Source organism: Chrysochloris asiatica, unplaced genomic scaffold, assembly GCF_000296735.1.
Source record: "Chrysochloris asiatica unplaced genomic scaffold, ChrAsi1.0 scaffold00039, whole genome shotgun sequence".
NCBI lineage: Eukaryota > Metazoa > Chordata > Mammalia > Afrosoricida > Chrysochloridae > Chrysochloris > Chrysochloris asiatica.
Genome location: NW_006408557.1, coordinates 18,376,828 through 18,394,777, shown reverse-complemented (window position 1 = coordinate 18,394,777; position 17,950 = coordinate 18,376,828). Strand labels below are relative to the sequence as shown.

The following is a 17,950-nucleotide window of genomic DNA, read 5'->3' as shown; positions in this document are numbered from 1 at the left end:
ATGGGTCGGAACCGACTCGATGGCACTTAACAACAACAACAACAACATTTGTAAGAAAACCTGAAGACCTGCAGTGAAGATTCTGGTCCTAGGAAGAAAAGAGTGAGTTAGCCAAAGGAGCAAGTGTACAGGCAGTAGCCCATCAAACCAGGGTAAGCCCCTTGGTAGTCTTGTCAAGCAGATTCTAACGTTTGTCTGGGAAAGAAATTATGTTGGCAGCAGCTGAGATTTTGACGCAGAGAAGGAATTCTTGCCATGTTATTTTTTGTTGTTGTTAAATACCCCAAGGTGGTTCTGACTCATAGTGACCCTGTATAGGGTTTCTAAGGAGCGGCTGGTGAGCTTGAACCGCCTACATTTCAGATCAAACCGACTTTGCAGTCCAGTGCATTAACCCACAGTGCCATAGTAAATAATACCAAAACATGCTCCAAGGCCAGAGTGAGGGAAGAGGGTGATGCTGGGGCAGGAGAGAGAAGGCTCGGTGAAACGGCAAAGAGCCAGGAAATTGTGCATCAACAGTCTTTCCAACAGACAGGGAAGAGAGTTTCCAAGCTATTTGGGTAATAATTTAGCAAAAATTTAAATTAAATCCCTAGCTTACACCTTGCAAAAAAGTCAGTTTGAGATATGTTAAAGAGCTTTTATTAAAGAACATTTAGATCTTACATGTGTATGCATCAAAAAACAAAAACAAAGCCCAAACCCAACCAATTGCATCAAATCGATTCTGACTCATGGCGACACCTTGTGTTTCATAGTAGAACTGCATTCCTTAAGGGTTTTCAATGGCTGTGATCCTATGGAAGAAATCTCCAGGTCTTTCTTCTGAGGTGCCTCTGGAGTTAAACTACCAATCTTTGGGTTAGTACTGTGTGCTTAGCTGTTTGTACCACCCAAGCACTCTACACGTATGCATCAAAGAGCACATATACATGTATTTAGTAGCGTAGTGGTTACGAATCGGGCTGCGAACCTTAAGGTCAGCGGTTCGAACCTACCAGCCGCTCCGCGGGAGAAAGATGAGGCTTTCTACTCCCATAAGGATTTACACCCTCGGAAACCCTGTACAGGGTCGCTATGGGTCGGAACTGACTCAACGGCACTTAACAACAACAACAACAGTGTTTTAAAAAAAAAAGTTGCCTTTGATTCTGATTCATGGGGATCCCACGGGCGTCAGACAAGAACTGTGTTCCATTGCATTTTCTGTGACATTTTTTAGAAGTAGATCACCAGACCTTTCTTCAGAGCACCTGTGGGTGCATTTGAACCTTCAACCTTTCAGTTAGCAACCAAGTGAGTTAACCATGTGTAGCAACCAGGGAGTCCAGTTAGTGTATGTTGTTGTTAAGTGACTTTGAGTTGGTCCTGACCTATAGCAATCCTGTATAGGGGTTCTGAGAAGCAGCTAGTCCAGCACATTATCCTGCAGTCCCACACCAGGACGCCAATGCAAATAATAAAGATTACAAAAATAGCAATCATCCCTTAGTCATTTCACATACATTTTAACAAATGTGATCTTAAGTCAAAGTCTCACTGCCTAATTAAAAGGAATCCTCAACAATTTCAGCAATTTTGTGATATCTCTACCTAATCTCTTCTTCAGCATACGTCTTTCGTCTCCCTCTTTTTGTAGCCCCAATGAGACTCTTTTGGAAACATGTTTCCTAAACTTTATTAAGACACTATAAACAAAGGCAAAAGGCAAGTGGCTGGGAGAAATCCTTACAAAATATATAACAATGGAAGGAGTATAACTGGGCTCAGGGAGAATGACGTTTGAGGAAAGAGGTGAGTTTTCAACAAATACCCACCTCAGTGTGGTCTGGCGTTTTAATAACAAGTACAGTTCACATAAGGAGGCCTGGTGGCACGATGGTTAAGCACTTGACTGTTAACCAGTAGGTTGGCAGTTTGAACCCACCAGTGGCTCTGTAGGGGAAAATATCTGGTAATCTGCTCCTATATAAAGAGTATAGTTTAGGAAACCCTATGGGCCAATTCTCTGAGGGGGTTTCAAAAATTTTATGGAAAAATGGAACTGCAAGAGAATGGGATTTTTCCATGAACTTTTTAAGGAATTTGAATCACCTCCATGGCATATAATAACAACAAAAACATGGTTCACATAAAAATATGAAAATAATGTTGGTTAGTGTGATTATAGGCCTTAGGACTAGGCATTGGCCGGTCTCTGGGGCTGGCGTGGAGGCCTGGTGGATGGTCCGAAGGGTTGTTTCTGCATCAGGACAGGGTTTTGTGTAAGTGTGCACTGACCTGCCAGCCCTCCTAGGAGACAAGCGTATTTCTGATTTATCCGTCCTTGTAATGCCCAGCTGGACCCTCACCAGCATCTCCACCTCCCTACTGCTGCCCTAGGTGTTCCCTCCCCTGCAGACTACAGGTCCTGTGCTCATTCTGCCTTGACCAGCCCTGCCTTTCTCTGGGGTCTGGCTCAGGGGTGTCGCCACCCCTTTCCAGAGGACTAGGCCTCTCGTTGCCTGCCTGGGTTTCCAGGTTGACAGTAAGATCAGCAGATCCTTTCCCCAACACATCCTGTGTACCCCACACAGTGGTGCTGGATGCTTCGTGCTGCGAGATCAGCACCTTGTTTGTATTGCGGACACTGGTTCGTCTTTAGCATTCTGCAAGCTCTCCAGTAAATGCAGGACCAGGTGGGACTCACCTATGGCAGAGATCACCCAGATGAAATAAGGATGTAAAGTTTGGGGAACTGAAACTTTGACACCTGAAATACATCCTATCGGATGCGGTGCCCAGACTGGGCTCAGTCATTGACGACCATGGCCTCAGACATTGAATGCCTAGCCCACCCCAGTTCTCCTGGGCCCTAAACCTCTCAGGCTACGGAGTAAAGAATAAACTTTAATTTCTCTGAGGTAGGGGGCTCTGGTTAGGCTCATCTCCAGGAGGGTCTACAGAGCCATGGACACGCACACGGTACAGGCAGGTGAAGCGTGGGTTCCCCCAGTTGCTTGAGATCTTCACCTTGACGGCACCAAAAGGCCGGGCGGGCTGGTTCTGGAAGACAGAGCCATAGACTCCCACAGGGTCGGCTGGGAGTAGACAGGGACCTCCCATTTCACAGGTGGGGAGACTGAGGCACAGCATGTCCATATTCAGGGGCTGGATGGAAGGTGCCAAGGCCAGGAAAACAGACATCCTGTGATTGGGGCCCTGGGTCTGTTTCCCCCTCTGTGGGATGGTAAGGTCTGTTTCCCAGGGTTGCAGTGGGCATGAGAGGAGATCGTGATGACTTACTGGCACCTGGCATGCAGTTGGTGCTCTCTTAGTACAGTCCTACCCCTTTATGCCAGTGTTCATTAGACAACTTGCTCAGTGTGGGCAGGAGGGAGCCCTTAGCCTATGAGAGCTCGTGCCCTCCTTGGGAGTTACAGAAGGGGAAATGAAGGCCCAAAGATGGCCCAAGGCACACACAATTTGTGGTTGGCCTGATTCCTAAGCCTGGACACTCACCCCCATCAAGCCCCTTGGCCATTCCAGGAACCCTCCCTACTCCCTCATCCTGATTCTACTTTCATCCTCAACTCTCTTCCCTCCACTGATCATGGAGCCTCTCAGTAGTGAGTCTCTTAGTTTGGAACCACCAACCTCAGCTCTTAGGGTCCCTTCTGCTCAACATCTGTTGTCCCTGGGAGGGAATGCAGCAAGAAGGGTCATGGGCTGAGCAGGAAAAAAGGGGATGGGGTTGCCAGAGGCTAGGCAGCTCTCCTTGGAATCCTGTTCTCAGTCCTGGATTCTGAGTCCATTTCTGAGCCTCAATTTCCTCGTCTGTCAAGTGGGCCAGGGGATGAAGTAAGGACCCTGGGTGAAGGCCTGAATGTATTGTGGCTTCAGTAGGTACCTGGAGCAGGAACATCTGAATGGTGTTTTCTGGCTGGAACTGGAATGCGCCTAGGAACACCTCCTCCTCCCTGGGGGTGCCCTTCATTCCCTGTGGAATGAGGCCAAGGAGAAGGGGTTAGATGCAGGCAGGGCCTTCAGAGGCAATGTTCCCTCCCCAGTCAACACTTGCACACCTCTCTAGGTGGGGAGCTCTCTACTCATTTGAGCACCACGTAATGATTAGGAAACAGCGTGGGCTGGGAGTCAGTAGGCTGAAGATCTGCTTCTAACTCTGTCATTGGGATGTGTGTGTTTCCCTGACCTCTCTCTTGTTATTAGTTCTCTTATCAGTAAAATAAGGAGCTCTGGTAGCGTTGTGGTTACGAATCAGGCTGTGAACCTTAAGGCCAACAGTTCGAAACTACCAGCGGCTCCGCGGGAGAATGATGAGGCATTCTGCTCCCGTAAAGATTTACAGCCTCGGAAACCCTGTACAGGGTCACTATGGGTCGGAACCGACTCGATGGCACTTAACAACAACAATAACAACATCAGTATAATGGGGGCCCACTGTTCTCTGAAGACTCTTGGTTCCAAAAACCTGGGTCGAAGTTTGTCCCCTAACTGTACAGGCTGAGAGCTGGCCCCCTACCCTAGCCATTCCCGTCTTCACAAAACCTCAGCCACCCCCTCTAGCCTGCATGGGCTGTGCGGAAAGTTCGCCCCGCTGCTTGTAATGCCGCTGCTCTGAGGCTGCGCCTTTAGTGAAGACTTGTGCCCTGCTGGGCATGCTCACATAAATGACAAAGTCCTTGGGGGCAGTGTCCAGGCTGCCTGACAGGGAGATGGTCTTGGGGATGTGCTGCAGTGTGAGGATGGACAGATAAACCTTCTGGGCCAGTCGGATGGTCACCTGGCCATGGTCCCCAGCGAAGGCCCAGCAGTTGCCAGGTGTCACATTGGGCTAAAAGGGGTAGAGGTAGAGGGGGTCATGCTGGATGTTAAAGATGTGTTGCTCACCCACCCTGGCTCCCCTAGATCTTCCTGGCTGTTCTGGCTGAGCCAGTTCCTTCCTGTCTATAAAGCTTGGCTCCAGTACCACCTCCTCCAGGGACCTTCCCTGATTGCCTGTGGCAAGGATGAGCCCTCCTCCAGCTCAGTGCAGAGAGGACAGGGCCTGCTCAGCCTCCCGGCCTTCAGCTTCCCACCTTGACCCCCATTTATTCATTTTTCCTTCCATCCTTCTTGATATGATTTCACAACCACCCTGGAATGTAAGTGTCTATTTTCCAGATGAGGAAACTAAGAAACATCAGGGTAATGACTTATCTAGGGCTATACAGAGCTGGGAGTGTAACCCAGGTGATTTGACCATGGAATTGGCTGTGAACCACCACAATCTCCTGCCCGCAAAATGCAAAACATAGGCCTAGAGAGGAAAAGGGGTTTGGCTGAAATCAACAGCAAGGTTGTCTTAGAGACACAGCATAGATGGTCCTCATCTGAAACAGAAGAAGCTAGATTTTGGGGGAGGGTATCCTGGGACCTGTGGGTGTCAGAGAAGACCTCCTAGAGATGCCAAGGATGAGGGAGAGGAATTAATTAGCTGGGATGGTAGAGCAGGGAAGGGCATTCCAAACAGGGAATAGCATGTGTAAGGCCCAGTGCTGAGTTGAGTCTGATGACTAGACTGAAGGGGGCTCGCTTGGTCTCAAGGGTAGAGCTGGGTTGAGGGACAGAGCCCGGCTGAGTCAGCCCTACCCTGGGCTCCAGACCTGACCAGAGCCCCTAGTGTGGCCCTCCCACCACTGCACTCGTTGGACTGCCACCCAGCCTTCACCTGCTGTTCCTCTGCCAGCATGCCCTCGACTCCTAGTTCTACCTGACAACTGCTGTCTTTGGCCACCTCCACCAGGAAGCCTTCCAGACATGGCCTCTACTCCAGCCCTGACCCCAAGTGCTGTGATCTTTGTGTTTTCTTGATCCAGGATTGGCCACTAGGATGAGACACTCTGGTGTTTGCTGAATGACCTGAGGAAACCCCTTCCCTTCTCTGGGACCCAGTTTCCTCATCTGTGTGGCAGAATTCCAAAGGGATTGCATGTGGGTTTTGTCGTAATTTGTGAACAGCTGTGTGGCTGGCGGTGAGTCTCCAGTCTCTCCCCCTCGGCTCCCTCTTTGAGCCTCAGTCTCCTCCTCTGCAAAATGGGGACATCAGGATCTACCCTCCAGGGTGGTTCTGGGAGGATCTCTGACTCTCAAGTCCTGGGGGCTGGGTAGCATGGACCCTTTCAGTGACAAAGAAGTCTGTCCCTGCTCCGTACTCCTCCTTCAGCTTCTCCTCTCATAATAGCACCTACCTTCTGTTCCCACTTCCTGCTCCTGCTCCTGCCCCTGATCCCCTCGCCCCTGACTTCTTCTGCCCCTACCCTATCAATTTCCCCATCTCTCTGCCCCCTGCCCTTGGCCCATCCCTACCTACCTTATTCCACCCCACCCTAGACCCGGCCCCTAGCACCCACCCAACTTCTGCTTTTAGCACCTGCCCCCAGACTGATTTCCTAACCACACCTCTTCCCCGTGTCCCTCCTCCTCCTGCCCATCTCCTCTTGTCCCCTGCCACCACCCCTGCCTCAAGGATGACGTCGGGGGGTTGTGCGTAGTTCCACAGTCGGATCCAGTTCCAGTAGAAGCGAGCCTTGTTGTGATTGTAAGTGGCTGATGTGTGGTCAAAGTCAATGGAGGCCCCTGCAAGGGAGACGATGGAGGGGCTCCTCAGGGGAGCAGCTCCCAGTCCCAGCTCACCTCCTACTCCTGCCTGGAGGAAGAGCACCCCACGGAGGGAGAACTCACTGTGTGGCGGGCAACCACTGACCCTATCAGGCCTTAGTGTTCTCCTCTGGGAAATGGGAGTAACAGTACTTATACACAAAGAAGTTACGCTAGCACCCATTTCATAGGGTTATTGTAACGTTGGAAAAGAGTAAATCAACAAAATCCAGCAGTGTCTAAGACAGAGTAAGCACTGACTGTGTGTCAGCCTCGTTCCTGTTACTATGGCTTCGGCCATACCCACTTTACAAAGGAGAACCTGCTTCCATGAGAGGCCAAATGAGACCCCAGGCTATTAAGGGATTCGGTAGATGCCCTTTGACCCCACTTACCAGTAAACCTTGGGATTAATGGTGCCACCTGGCTGGGTGTTCCTTACTCCACTGGCCCTGAAGCCCACCTTGCCCCCTTCCATGTTCCTTTCACTCACTCTTTCCCATCTACTCCCTCTGTGGAACACTTTTCCCTCCTCACCCAAGAAGACTCAACCCAAATGTCCCCACCTGGAAGCTTCTCTCTATCCTCAACACCTGCTTTAATTTCCTGACACTGATTGCCAATGCAATTCACACGTGTTGGTTTGCTTATGCAGTCAATCTCTGCCCTCTCCGAAGGGAAGGACAGCTCTGCCACACTCACTGTGTCCCCAGCACCCAGCACCCAGTGCCTGGCACACAGCAAAGCTAGGTTTAGAGACAGAGTGGATGGGTGGAGGAAAGGGCAGTTCTGAGGGCCTGGCTACTGGTGTTTCCTTGCTCCCCATTCCCCAAATCCCCAAAAAGAAAACCAGATGAGGAGCAGAGGTTAGCACTGAGGTGAATTTTCCAGAACAGAAGGGGTGTGTGAGAAACACCGGACCAGAACTGAGCTCCCCCTCTGAAGAGTTTCTGAGAAAACTTGAGATGAGTAGACAAGGGCCACTTACCTATAGACTTCAGGGCAAAGTCTGGCTTTTCGATGTAATCCCCTTGGATCATCTTCATGATTTTCTGAGACATTCTTTGCTGAGAAAGTAGGAAACACAGCTTATTGTAGATAAAAAGAATTTTCTACAAGTTTCCAGGGATTAAGAAAAACAGATTACTCTTTAAAAGATCAATAATAAGAATGACATTAGAATTCTAAACAATAGTAAAAGCTTGACTACATTGGTGCTTTCTTAAAAGTGCACTGGTATGATCTTACCAGTTACAGCCCATACATATATGTTCATGCCAGACGACAGGCGCTAGCCAGACAACCTTTCTTCCCTAACAGCTTACCCCTGCCTGTGAAGACCATGGCTGCTCCACACAGAACTACTCAGTCACAACACTGTGAGGAAGCCAAGGCCACATGGGGCCATTGGCTCCCCCTATTCTCTACCTACTAGGTTTATGTAGGGCTTTCACCTCCACCATCACAAGGCCATCATGGGCTCTGGAGTCACACACCTTTACTGCTATGGGGCCTTGGCAATTTACTGCCACTTCTGAATCTTGATTTTCTTGTCTGTAAAATGGGAATAATCACAATGGTAACCATTTTAGGACTGTTGTAAATTAAAACTAAGACTTTGTATAAAGCCTGTACTATGTGCAAGGAGTCTTAGCTGGTTCACATATGCTCACTTATTCCCTCACAGCAATCCTAGGAGGAAGGTACTATTGTTATCCCCATTTAAAAGATGAGAACACTGAGGCATGAAAAGTAACTTGTCTAAGGTCACACAGCTGCTAAGCAACAGGGCCAGACAGTTCTATTCTAGAGTTCAGGCTCTTAACCATTATACTGTATTGCCAGATAAAGACTACAGTCTTTATCACAGTGTACTTAGTAGGCACTCCATAACTGCTATACCCATTACCCATTGCTGTTGAGTTGATACCAATTCATTAGTGACCCTATGGGACAGAATAGAGTTGCCCCACAACATTTACAAGACTGTGATTTTTAAGAACTAATAAAAACCAGCTATTGCTTTTATTAGACTCTTCATAGTTGTGAAAAGATTGTATTGTCTAGACATGGCCACTTCAAGATCTTCCATTCCTCATGCTTTTCTTTTCAATGAGATCTTGACACTTTTCCCAGTAACTGGTGGGGTTCTTGCCACCTCAATCTTGTTGGACCTATGACTATGGTAGAAGTGGTGCTGTGACTTTTAAGACTAAGTCATAAAAGGTGACACAGCACTGCCAGATTTTCTTGGAACAGTCACTCTTGGAATGCAGCTGCTATGTTGTTAGGAAACCCAGGTCTAGTGGAAAGGACACATATAGGTGCTTTGGTCAATAGCCCTAACTGATCTGCCTCAAAAGCAAATACTAAAAAAATGACTAGACATGAAGAAACAAGATCACATGATTTATAACTAAGTGAAAAAGGTAATAGAAAGAAATCATAGATGATTTAGATACTGGCGCTGTCAGACAAGGATTTAAAAATAACTACGACTAATGTATTGAGTAAAATCAAGAAAAAGACTGATAATGAAATGATGGAGAATTTTGTCATAAAATTAAAATTTATGAAGAAGCATCAAATGTATATTTTAGAACTAAAAATGCAATATTTTAAGTGAAGAGCTAAATGGATGAGTTTAACCATATATTGTTGTTGTTAAGGGGTGTTGAGTTAATTCTGACTCACAGCGACCCTGTAAAGGATTTCCAAGGAGCAGCTGGTATATTTGAATCTGACCTTGTGGTTAGCATTCCAGTGCTTACTCTACACTGCCACACTAGGATCTAACAGTAGATCAGACAGAGCAGAATATAGGATTATTAGTGAACATGAAGAAAAGCCAGTAGACAATATCAGAACTTAAGGACATAGGAAAAAAGAAAAATTCAGATAATAGTATAGACATTATGTGGAACACATGCATATAATTGGAGTCTCAGAAAGAAAAGAGAGACAATGGAAAAAAGACCATATTTTAAGAGATTATAGCTATGCAATTTCCAAAACTATTGAAAGGCATTAACCCACAGATTCAATATATTAAATTCCCAAAACAATTTGTTAAATATAGAATATTGAAGACAAAAGAGTTTTCTACGAGTGTTCAGGAATAAAAAAACATATAACTCTTAAAGGAACACTAGTAAGAATGGCATTAGAATTCTAAACAACTACAGTGAAATTTGAATACAATGGTGCTTCATTAAAAATTTTGAGACAGAAAAAATTTCCTACCTAGAAATTCTATAGCTAGCCAAACTGTAAGTGCAAAGGTAGAATAAAGATGTTTTCCAAACATACAAGATATAAAAAAATCAATATACTTTCTCTTTAACTCTTTTCCAGGAAATCATGGATAGAGTCCTGGTGTGGCACCATAGGATAAGCACCAGACTGCAAGGTTGGTTTGAACTGCAAACTCACTAACTGCTCCTTGGAAACCCTATACAGGGTTGCTATGCGTTGGAACTGACTTGACCACACTGAACAACAACAGTGGGGGATGTACTCCATCAAAATGAGAGAAGAAACCAAGAAACAAGATGACTTTGGATATTGTAAACAGAGACCCAAACAAAGGGAGAATCTAATGTTGAGGAGCAACGGTAGTGTAGTGGTTACAAATCGGGCTGCTAATCTCATAGTCAGCAGTTTGAAACTACCAGTTGTTCCGCAGGAGAAAGATGAGGCTTTCTGCTCCCGTAAAGATTTACAACCTCGGAAACCCTATACAGGGTCGCTGAGTCGGAACTGACTCCATGGCACATAACAACAACAAAATGTTGGGAAAGGGGGACAAATAACCACCATCTTACCTCATTGGACATGGCTTTCATCTCCTGGAATTTGGCAGTGAGCTGGTTTATTCTACCTCGAAGATCCTGGATTTCTCTGGTGTGATGTTGCAACGTCTCCAGGCATCTCCTTCTCAGGAAGGAGTGGGAACATTGCATTGCATTGAATGAGTGTGTTGCTATTATTGCCAACCTCAGCTTCTCCCTTTGCCAGTCAGCTTTCAAAGAACTAGCATTCTATTTTGTCACTTTCTTAGGCTCAGCTCTGGCCTCACCTACCAGATTCTTATCTCCAAAACATTATCCATGCTTGTCCTTGCCCCTTGAACGTCTTTAAGTTCAACTCATTCCTTTCAAATATTCCTGAGTATTTTGTCTGAAATTAAGGATGCTGCCACCAGATGGTGTCTTGCTGGTTGAAATATCTCTTTATATTTATTTGCTGAGCATTGATTATGGGCCAGGAGTATTCAAACAGTTTACATTTTTTATAAAAATGCCCACAATTACTCAGTGCCAGGTGAGTGTAATGCCCATCTCATAAATGAGGAGTCTGACGCCCAGAGAGGTGAAGTGACTTGGAGAAATAAGGTCACCCAGGTAGAAATTATGGAGCTGGGATTTGAATCAGGTTAGTCTGGCTACAGAGCCCACATTCTTAGCCAATACATCTCAGATCCTCACTCTAGCTCTAGATTTTGTGTGGTTATAGGATCACTCAGCAGATTCCTCTTACCTCAAGTTTTGCAGTAGAACATCTGCATTGTTATTCTGTTGGGGTGTTAAGGAAAGCAAGGGATCTCCTTCAGATGACTGAATCTGGGCCCAATGGAGCTTCATATACCCATTCTCCCACAACCATCTATCCATCCATCCACTTACTTTCCCGTATACTGTCTCATCCATCCATTCATCCATCCATCCATCCACCCATCTACTTACTCACTTACCCTCCCTTATACCCAGGTATCCACTCTTCTCATCCATCCATACATTTGTCCTATCATCCATTTATACATCCATCCACCAACACATCCATTTGTCATCCATCCATGCACACACCCTACCCTGTCCCCTTCATCTATCCTATCATCTATTCGTCCTTCCCTGTCTATTCATTCCATCACCTGTTTATCCATCCATCTACCCTCTTCTTCATTCACTTTCTCATCCATCCATTCTCCCATTCATCCATCCATTTCCCCTCTTTATCCCTCTATCACATCCATTCTCCCACTCAACCACCCACCCATCCACCCATCTGTCCTCCTTACATTCACACTCCCATCTTGGCTGTAATCATCCAACATTGAGTAGTGAAAACCCTGAGCTTGGCCCTATGTTGGACATTCCTGGAACACACTAGACTTGGTTCCTGCCTTTAAGAAACTGTCAGTCGAGTTGGACACAGCCATTATTACAGAACATTGTGTTCAGATTACAGAAAGTGTGAGACGAATGAGGAGGATGTGACTTCCTCTGTCTGGGTGCTTCAGGATGAGGTGACATTTCAGCTGGATCATGTGGAGAAATGAAGGAGGAGGGACGGGACCCTCAGATTGTATTTCCCTATCAATCTTCCAAGACTTTTTGCGTTCCTCAGACAGAGAACTCCTTCTTTCTCTTTAGATACCACAAAGCACATGGTTTCATCTTGTTTGAGTAGAGAAATGAACTGCTTTGAGCAGAGTGAGAAATATGAGGGGGCTTCAAAATCTCTTGGGAAAATTTTTTCCATGAACTTTTGAAACCCCCTCCTATGTTCCCTAGTCCACATTAGGTGGGGGAGTGTAGAAAAAGAGAAATGGGTCAGTTCTGGGGTTCCTGGAGAAAGAACTGCTATTGCCTCTGTTCTTGAGATTCAGTTTTTGGCAGAAGAGAGGGGGCTTCAGGGCAGGTGCAACAGCAAAGGTGGCGGTTTGGAGCAGGCTCATATGTGGTGGGCACAGGGGGAGCCACGGAGGTGACACTGACTGGTTGAGGTGGACGCAGTCAGTGTGGGGCCCGAACAAAACATACACTCACCTGCCAGATTTCCATTTTTGATGGTAAGTGTATAGATAATATCCAGAATCCTGCAGGGTCAAGAGAATGAAAATGAGCTATTTGACATGGAAAGGCAACAGCCTAAGCTCTGGAGATAGGCTATTTGAGTTCAAATCCTGCTTTGCCACATACCAGAATTGTGCAATTTTGGGGAGTCCACTTAATCATCTATATACTTCAGTTTCCAGCTCTAGTAATAATAATGGTAACACTCACTTCATTATTGAATGAGATCACGTATGCAATGTGTCTCACATAAACCAGATAATGAGCATCTCCCTCTCATTCCCATCCCCAAACTTAACTGATCTCTGGATACTTCATGACTTCTGTGGTGACTGAAATCCCACCATACATTCATGCTACTATCCTATAAGCTTTTAAAACCTATTTTCTGCGTATGACAAAAAACATGAAACAAACTAAAAGTAAAAGGGAGCTTCTTTAACCCAATAGAGGTTACCTACCAAAAACTGCCAACATCATACTTACAGGTATAAGACTGCCAGCATCATACTTACTGGTATAAGACTGAATGCTTTTTCGAAAAGATCAGACTCAGGCCAGGGTGCCTGCTTTTACCATTTTCTATTTAATACTGTGTGGATCATGACAAGCTATGGACAACATTGTGAAGTATGAATATTCCTGAACACTTAACTGTGCTCATGAGGAATCTGTACCTGGACCAAGAGGCAGTTGTTCTAACAGAACAAGGGAACACTGAATGGTTTAAAATTAAGAAAGGAGTGTGACAGAGTTGTATTCTTTCACCATACTTATTCAACATGTATACTAAGCAAATAATCTGAGAAGCTGGGTTTTATGAAGAAAGATGAGGCATCAGGAGTGGAGGAAGACTCATTAACAACCTGTGATATGCAGATGATACAACCTTGTTTGCTGAAAGTGAAGAGGATTTAAAAAATTTACTGATGCAGATCAAAGAGCACAGCCTTTGGTATGAATTGCATCTCAGTGTAAAAGAAACAAAAATCCTCACCACTGGACCAATAAACAATGTTCTTATCAATGGAGAGAAGATTGAAGTTGTCAAGGACTTCCTTCTTCTTGGATCAACTATCAACACTCATGGAAGCAGCAGTCAAGAAATCAAACAACATATTGCATTAGGCAAATCTGCTGCACAGGAACTTTTAAAAGTGTTGAAGAGCAAAGATGTCAGCTTGAGGACTAAGGTACGTCTGACCCAAACCATAGTATTTTCCACAACCTCATATGCATGTGAAAGCTGGACAGTGAATAAGGAAGACCGTAGAAGAAATGATGTTTTTGAGTTATGGTGTTGGAGGAGAATATTGAAAGTACCATGGGCTGCCAAAAGAACCAACAGATCTGTGTTGGAAAAAGGGCAGCCAGAGTGCTCGTTGGAGACCAGGATGGCCAAACTTTGTCTTTCATACTTTGGACATATTGTCAGGAGGTACCAGTTTCTGGAGAAGGATATCATGTTTGGTAAGGTGGAGGGTCAGAGAAAAAGAGGAAGACCCCCAACGAGATGGATTGGTCAAGTGGCAGCATCAATGGACTCAAGCGTGGTAACAGTAGTGAGGTTGGCCCAGGACCTGGCAATGTTTCTTTCTGTTGTGCATAGGGTTGCTTTGAGTTGGTACCGAATCGATGGCACCTAACAACAACAAAATTTAATACTGGCATCCTGGTATGACGGTGTAGGATAAGCACTGGACTGCTAAGTACAAGGTTGACAGCTCAAGCCCACCAGCTGTTCATTGGAAACCCTCTGCAGGGTTACTATGAGTTGGAATTGACTCCATGCACTTACCACCAACAACAACATTTACTATTGTACTTATGTTGTTGTTAGGTGCTGTCAAGTCAATTTTGACTCACAGTGACTCCACGTGGCTGAGTAGTATGCTCTATAGGATATTTTTAGGCTGTTCTCCCACAGAGCAGTTGGGTGGGTTCGAATTACTAATGCTATACATATACATAAACACACACACACACAACGAATAGATCTAATAAATGAGTTCAGCAAGGTTGCAGTATAAAATATCAATATGCAAGAGTCAATTGTATTTCTGTACACTAACAATTATCAATCTGAAAATGAAATAAAAAAAAAATTCCATCTACAATAGCATTAAAAATTACTTAGGAATAAATTTAACATAAGAAAAAAAAAAGTTATACTCTAAAAACTATAAACGTCATCGAAAGAAATGAATGAACAATAATGGAAAGACATTATTGTTTATGGATTGGAAGACCCAATGTTTTCCAAATTGATCTACAGATTCAATGCAGTTTCTGTGAAAAAAACCCCAACTAGTTTTCCTTCCTGAAGAAACTGATGGCAAAATTCATATGGACGTGTTGTTGTTAAGTGCTGTCAAGTCGATTCTGACCCATAGCGACCCTGAATAGGGTTTCTGAGGAGCAGCTGGTGAGCTTGAACCACTGACCTTGCAGTTCATACATACCTAACACACAGAGGATCAGAATGCCTGTCTTCTCTATGAGCTTCTGGAAGAACAACTTGCATCTGGAAGGCAGAGAAGCAACAGTGGAGGGGAAGCAGGGCTTTGCCCAGGCTGGACCCTGAAGGACAGGTCTCTTTCTGGTTAGTGACACTCTCTCCAAGATGCTGATTACCTTCTGTGACTCCCCAGTGCCCCAGAGGAATGTGAGCTCATACTCTGGCATTTTAGACCATCAGCAATCAACTCACAGTGCTCGCCCTCCTCTTCCTTACATCCTTTCTCCACTGATGTGCTATCTGTCCCCTTGCCCTCTTTTTTCCCTGGTGAACTCAGTTTTTAGAATTCAGCTTAAATGTCCCTTTCCCCAAGCATTACCAGCTTGGCACTGTGAATTTTGGCATCTACCTTTCTCACCCAACTGGGAGTTCATAAATGATAGAGGCATAGCTGAGCCTAAGATAGGCATTAAGGAAACAGTTAAACTTGAATGAAAGAGATGGACAACTTTGCAGGAATTCAGAGGGACTGACATGGACACGAAGGATAAGGATTAAAGATGAGAGGGACATTCTGGGCAGGAAGAGCAGTGTTTGCAAAGGTGTGGGGTGGGATCGGTATATCCAATGGGTCCCACATAAGGGAGGGTCACAGAGAGCTGCAGGCTAAGGATCCAGAGCAAAACAAACAAGTAAGCAAAACCCCCAAACCCAGGTCTAAATCAACGAGGAAGCTGCTGTGGTTACCAGCTGTCTGTTTCCAGCCTCACTTAACCTTCCTTCCCTGTCCCTGCTTACCTGCTATTGTTGAATAGTACTTGGTAGGCATGAGTCCTCAGAAAGCAGGCTATACAGGTCAACCAGGCTGTTGAGAAGACAGGAGAGTAGGGAGTATCCTGTCCTCTTAGCCTCACTCTCATACACGAATTCATTGTCCTAAACCTTGGGGAAGATTCAAGATCTGGGAGACCCTCCTGACTTGGTGGTTGATCCTAGCACAGTTCTCTGTTCTGCTTAGAGGTAAGTGCCAGTGTGGAATGAGCACAGGCTATGTAGGTGAGCAATGTATGCCATTAGTAGATAATTAATAATGACTCAAAAGCATGAAATTCTGGGCTGTGTTACTGTCCATTCCCTCAGACACTTGGAGCTTCTCAAGTGCAGCATCCTTGTCTGTTTCATCACTAGGTGCCCAGAATTGCCCAGTATGGGGCCAGGCAAAGGTAAGAGGTTCAGGGTTATTTGTTGAAAGAATGGATAGTTGGAAGGATGGAAGGGAGATTGAATGTATGTATAGGGCATGAACGAATGGATGGGTAGGTGGGATGCATGGATGGATGGGTAGAATGGAGGCAAGAATGGCTGGCTGGAGGACTTCGAAGATGGAATAGGAGAGTGGATGAGGTGAAGGGAAAATGAGAGGATGGATGGGTAAAGGAAAGGATGGGTTGATTACTGAATGTGCATACTAACAAATAAAGGTATGAGTGAAATAGTGGGTGACTAAATGGATGAATGGGATGCATGGCCATTACAACAGAAGGACAGATGACTGGATAAATGACTGAATGGATGAGTAAGTGGATGGCAACATGAATGGGCAAAGAAGTAGAAAGAACATTATCTCTGGAGTGAGGGTGAGTTACGTCCAACCACTCCCATGCCCTCACTTTTGTCTCCTCTCTCAATGACCAGTTAACTCCTCCTCAAATCAGCCATTCTTCTTCCTATTTCCTCTCTCCATAGAAATCCTGGCTGGAATGATGGGGATACCCTCAGAGCATGACTCTCTCTATCACCCCAACATAGACCTTACCCCCCAGGTCAGCCTAGCCTAAGGCTGGACCCTCTTCCCAGGTCCACATGGATGGCCAAGGCTGCTCTTCAGAATATACGTACACATAAATCCCAGCATGCACTGAGTCAGACCTGGGGCACTGATGTGGACAGGCAGCAGGAAGGTGTCAGGATCTGTGGAGACCACAGGGGTTTTCATGTCATTACAAGTCTCTGGCACATGGTGTTTGCAGAGATGAGGAACAACCTGAACCTTGGTGCAAGCACTCCTTCCTCTCTGCTTCCCCCTTTGTTGGGGGACCTCATTTGCATTTCTGAGCCTCAGACCCTCAGCTGTCTTATGAAGACCCAGGGCTCCCCTCCTCTTCCCTGCTCACTCGTGTTTGGCAAGGACTCCTCTGCTCTCCTGCCTGTGTTCCGGCTTCGTTGGGTGACCCTGTGGATAACAAGATTCACAATCACACTTGATAACTTATAAGGAAAGTTGGGTGTGGAGGTAAGTGGATTGGTGTCCCCATGTTTTAGATCTACTGAGTTGAGGAGAGATTTGTCCATGGCCACTAGTCTGTGGGTGGTCAGAATCAGACATGGACCTAGGTTGGCTGACCTCAAATCCAGTTCTCTTTTGAAGAACAGACACAGTAAAGTTTACTATGACAGTCACACGTGGTTATCACCCGAAAGCCACCGCATCCTCTTGCTAGCAGTATCCTGATTTTGTTGCCTTGTCTACTTGTAACCCCATATAATTTTAGACAATTCTGATTGGTTTGAGTTTATTGTAATACTCCCAAATATGGAATGTAGGGGAAAGGTTTTCTCACTACTAAAAAGAGATCCATGAGAAGTAATGTCTCCTTCTTTCCACTCTGTGCAGTCACGTTTCAGTGTGACACCTGGAACTGTGGTAGCCTTTTGTGACCATGACAGGAAGCTTAACATAATGGCAAGAAAGTGGCAGAAATCAGGTCTTGGATGGCATTGCAGAGCTACAGAATCCACACACTCTGGAGTGCAAACACTCATATCTTAGGACCTCTAGATATGTGGGATAACTCATTCATAAGGCAATGGCCTCCAAAAACTTTTTTCATAAGCTCTCCAATGTGTTTATGTTTATTTATTAGGAAATAATTTATACCTTACCATGTGTCTATCAGTTTGTTGTACTGTGGTGGTTGGTGTGTTGCTGTGACGT

At 45.5% G+C, this 17,950-nt stretch overlaps 1 protein-coding gene across 1 annotated transcript; it reads right to left on the bottom strand.

The window, feature by feature from the left end:
• Window positions 1–2,892: 2,892 nt before the first annotated feature.
• Window positions 2,893–17,307, bottom strand: SUN5 (Sad1 and UNC84 domain containing 5). The gene is made up of 12 exons (XM_006860768.1): window positions 17,130–17,307; window positions 16,855–16,926; window positions 15,754–15,820; window positions 14,960–15,021; window positions 12,471–12,520; window positions 11,182–11,216; window positions 10,467–10,575; window positions 7,631–7,709; window positions 6,506–6,621; window positions 4,670–4,837; window positions 3,893–3,982; window positions 2,893–3,048 (listed from the first exon to the last, which is right to left on the bottom strand). Exons 1-12 carry the CDS (start codon window positions 17,305–17,307, stop codon window positions 2,893–2,895), a joined length of 1,182 nt encoding a protein of 393 aa, XP_006860830.1.
• Between the last annotated feature and the right edge of the window lie 643 nt (window positions 17,308–17,950).

Coding starts and splice junctions, on each gene's coding strand:
- SUN5 (XM_006860768.1), bottom strand. CDS start 17,307: ATGGACAAATCTCTCCTCAACTCAGTAGATCTAAAACATGGGGACACC. Junction 16,927..17,129: donor GGAGTCCTTGCCAAACACGA/GTGAGCAGGGAA, acceptor TGGTCTCCACAG/ATCCTGACACCTTCCTGCTG. Junction 3,049..3,892: donor TTCAGATGTTCCTGCTCCAG/GTACCTACTGAA, acceptor TCTGTCTTCCAG/AACCAGCCCGCCCGGCCTTT.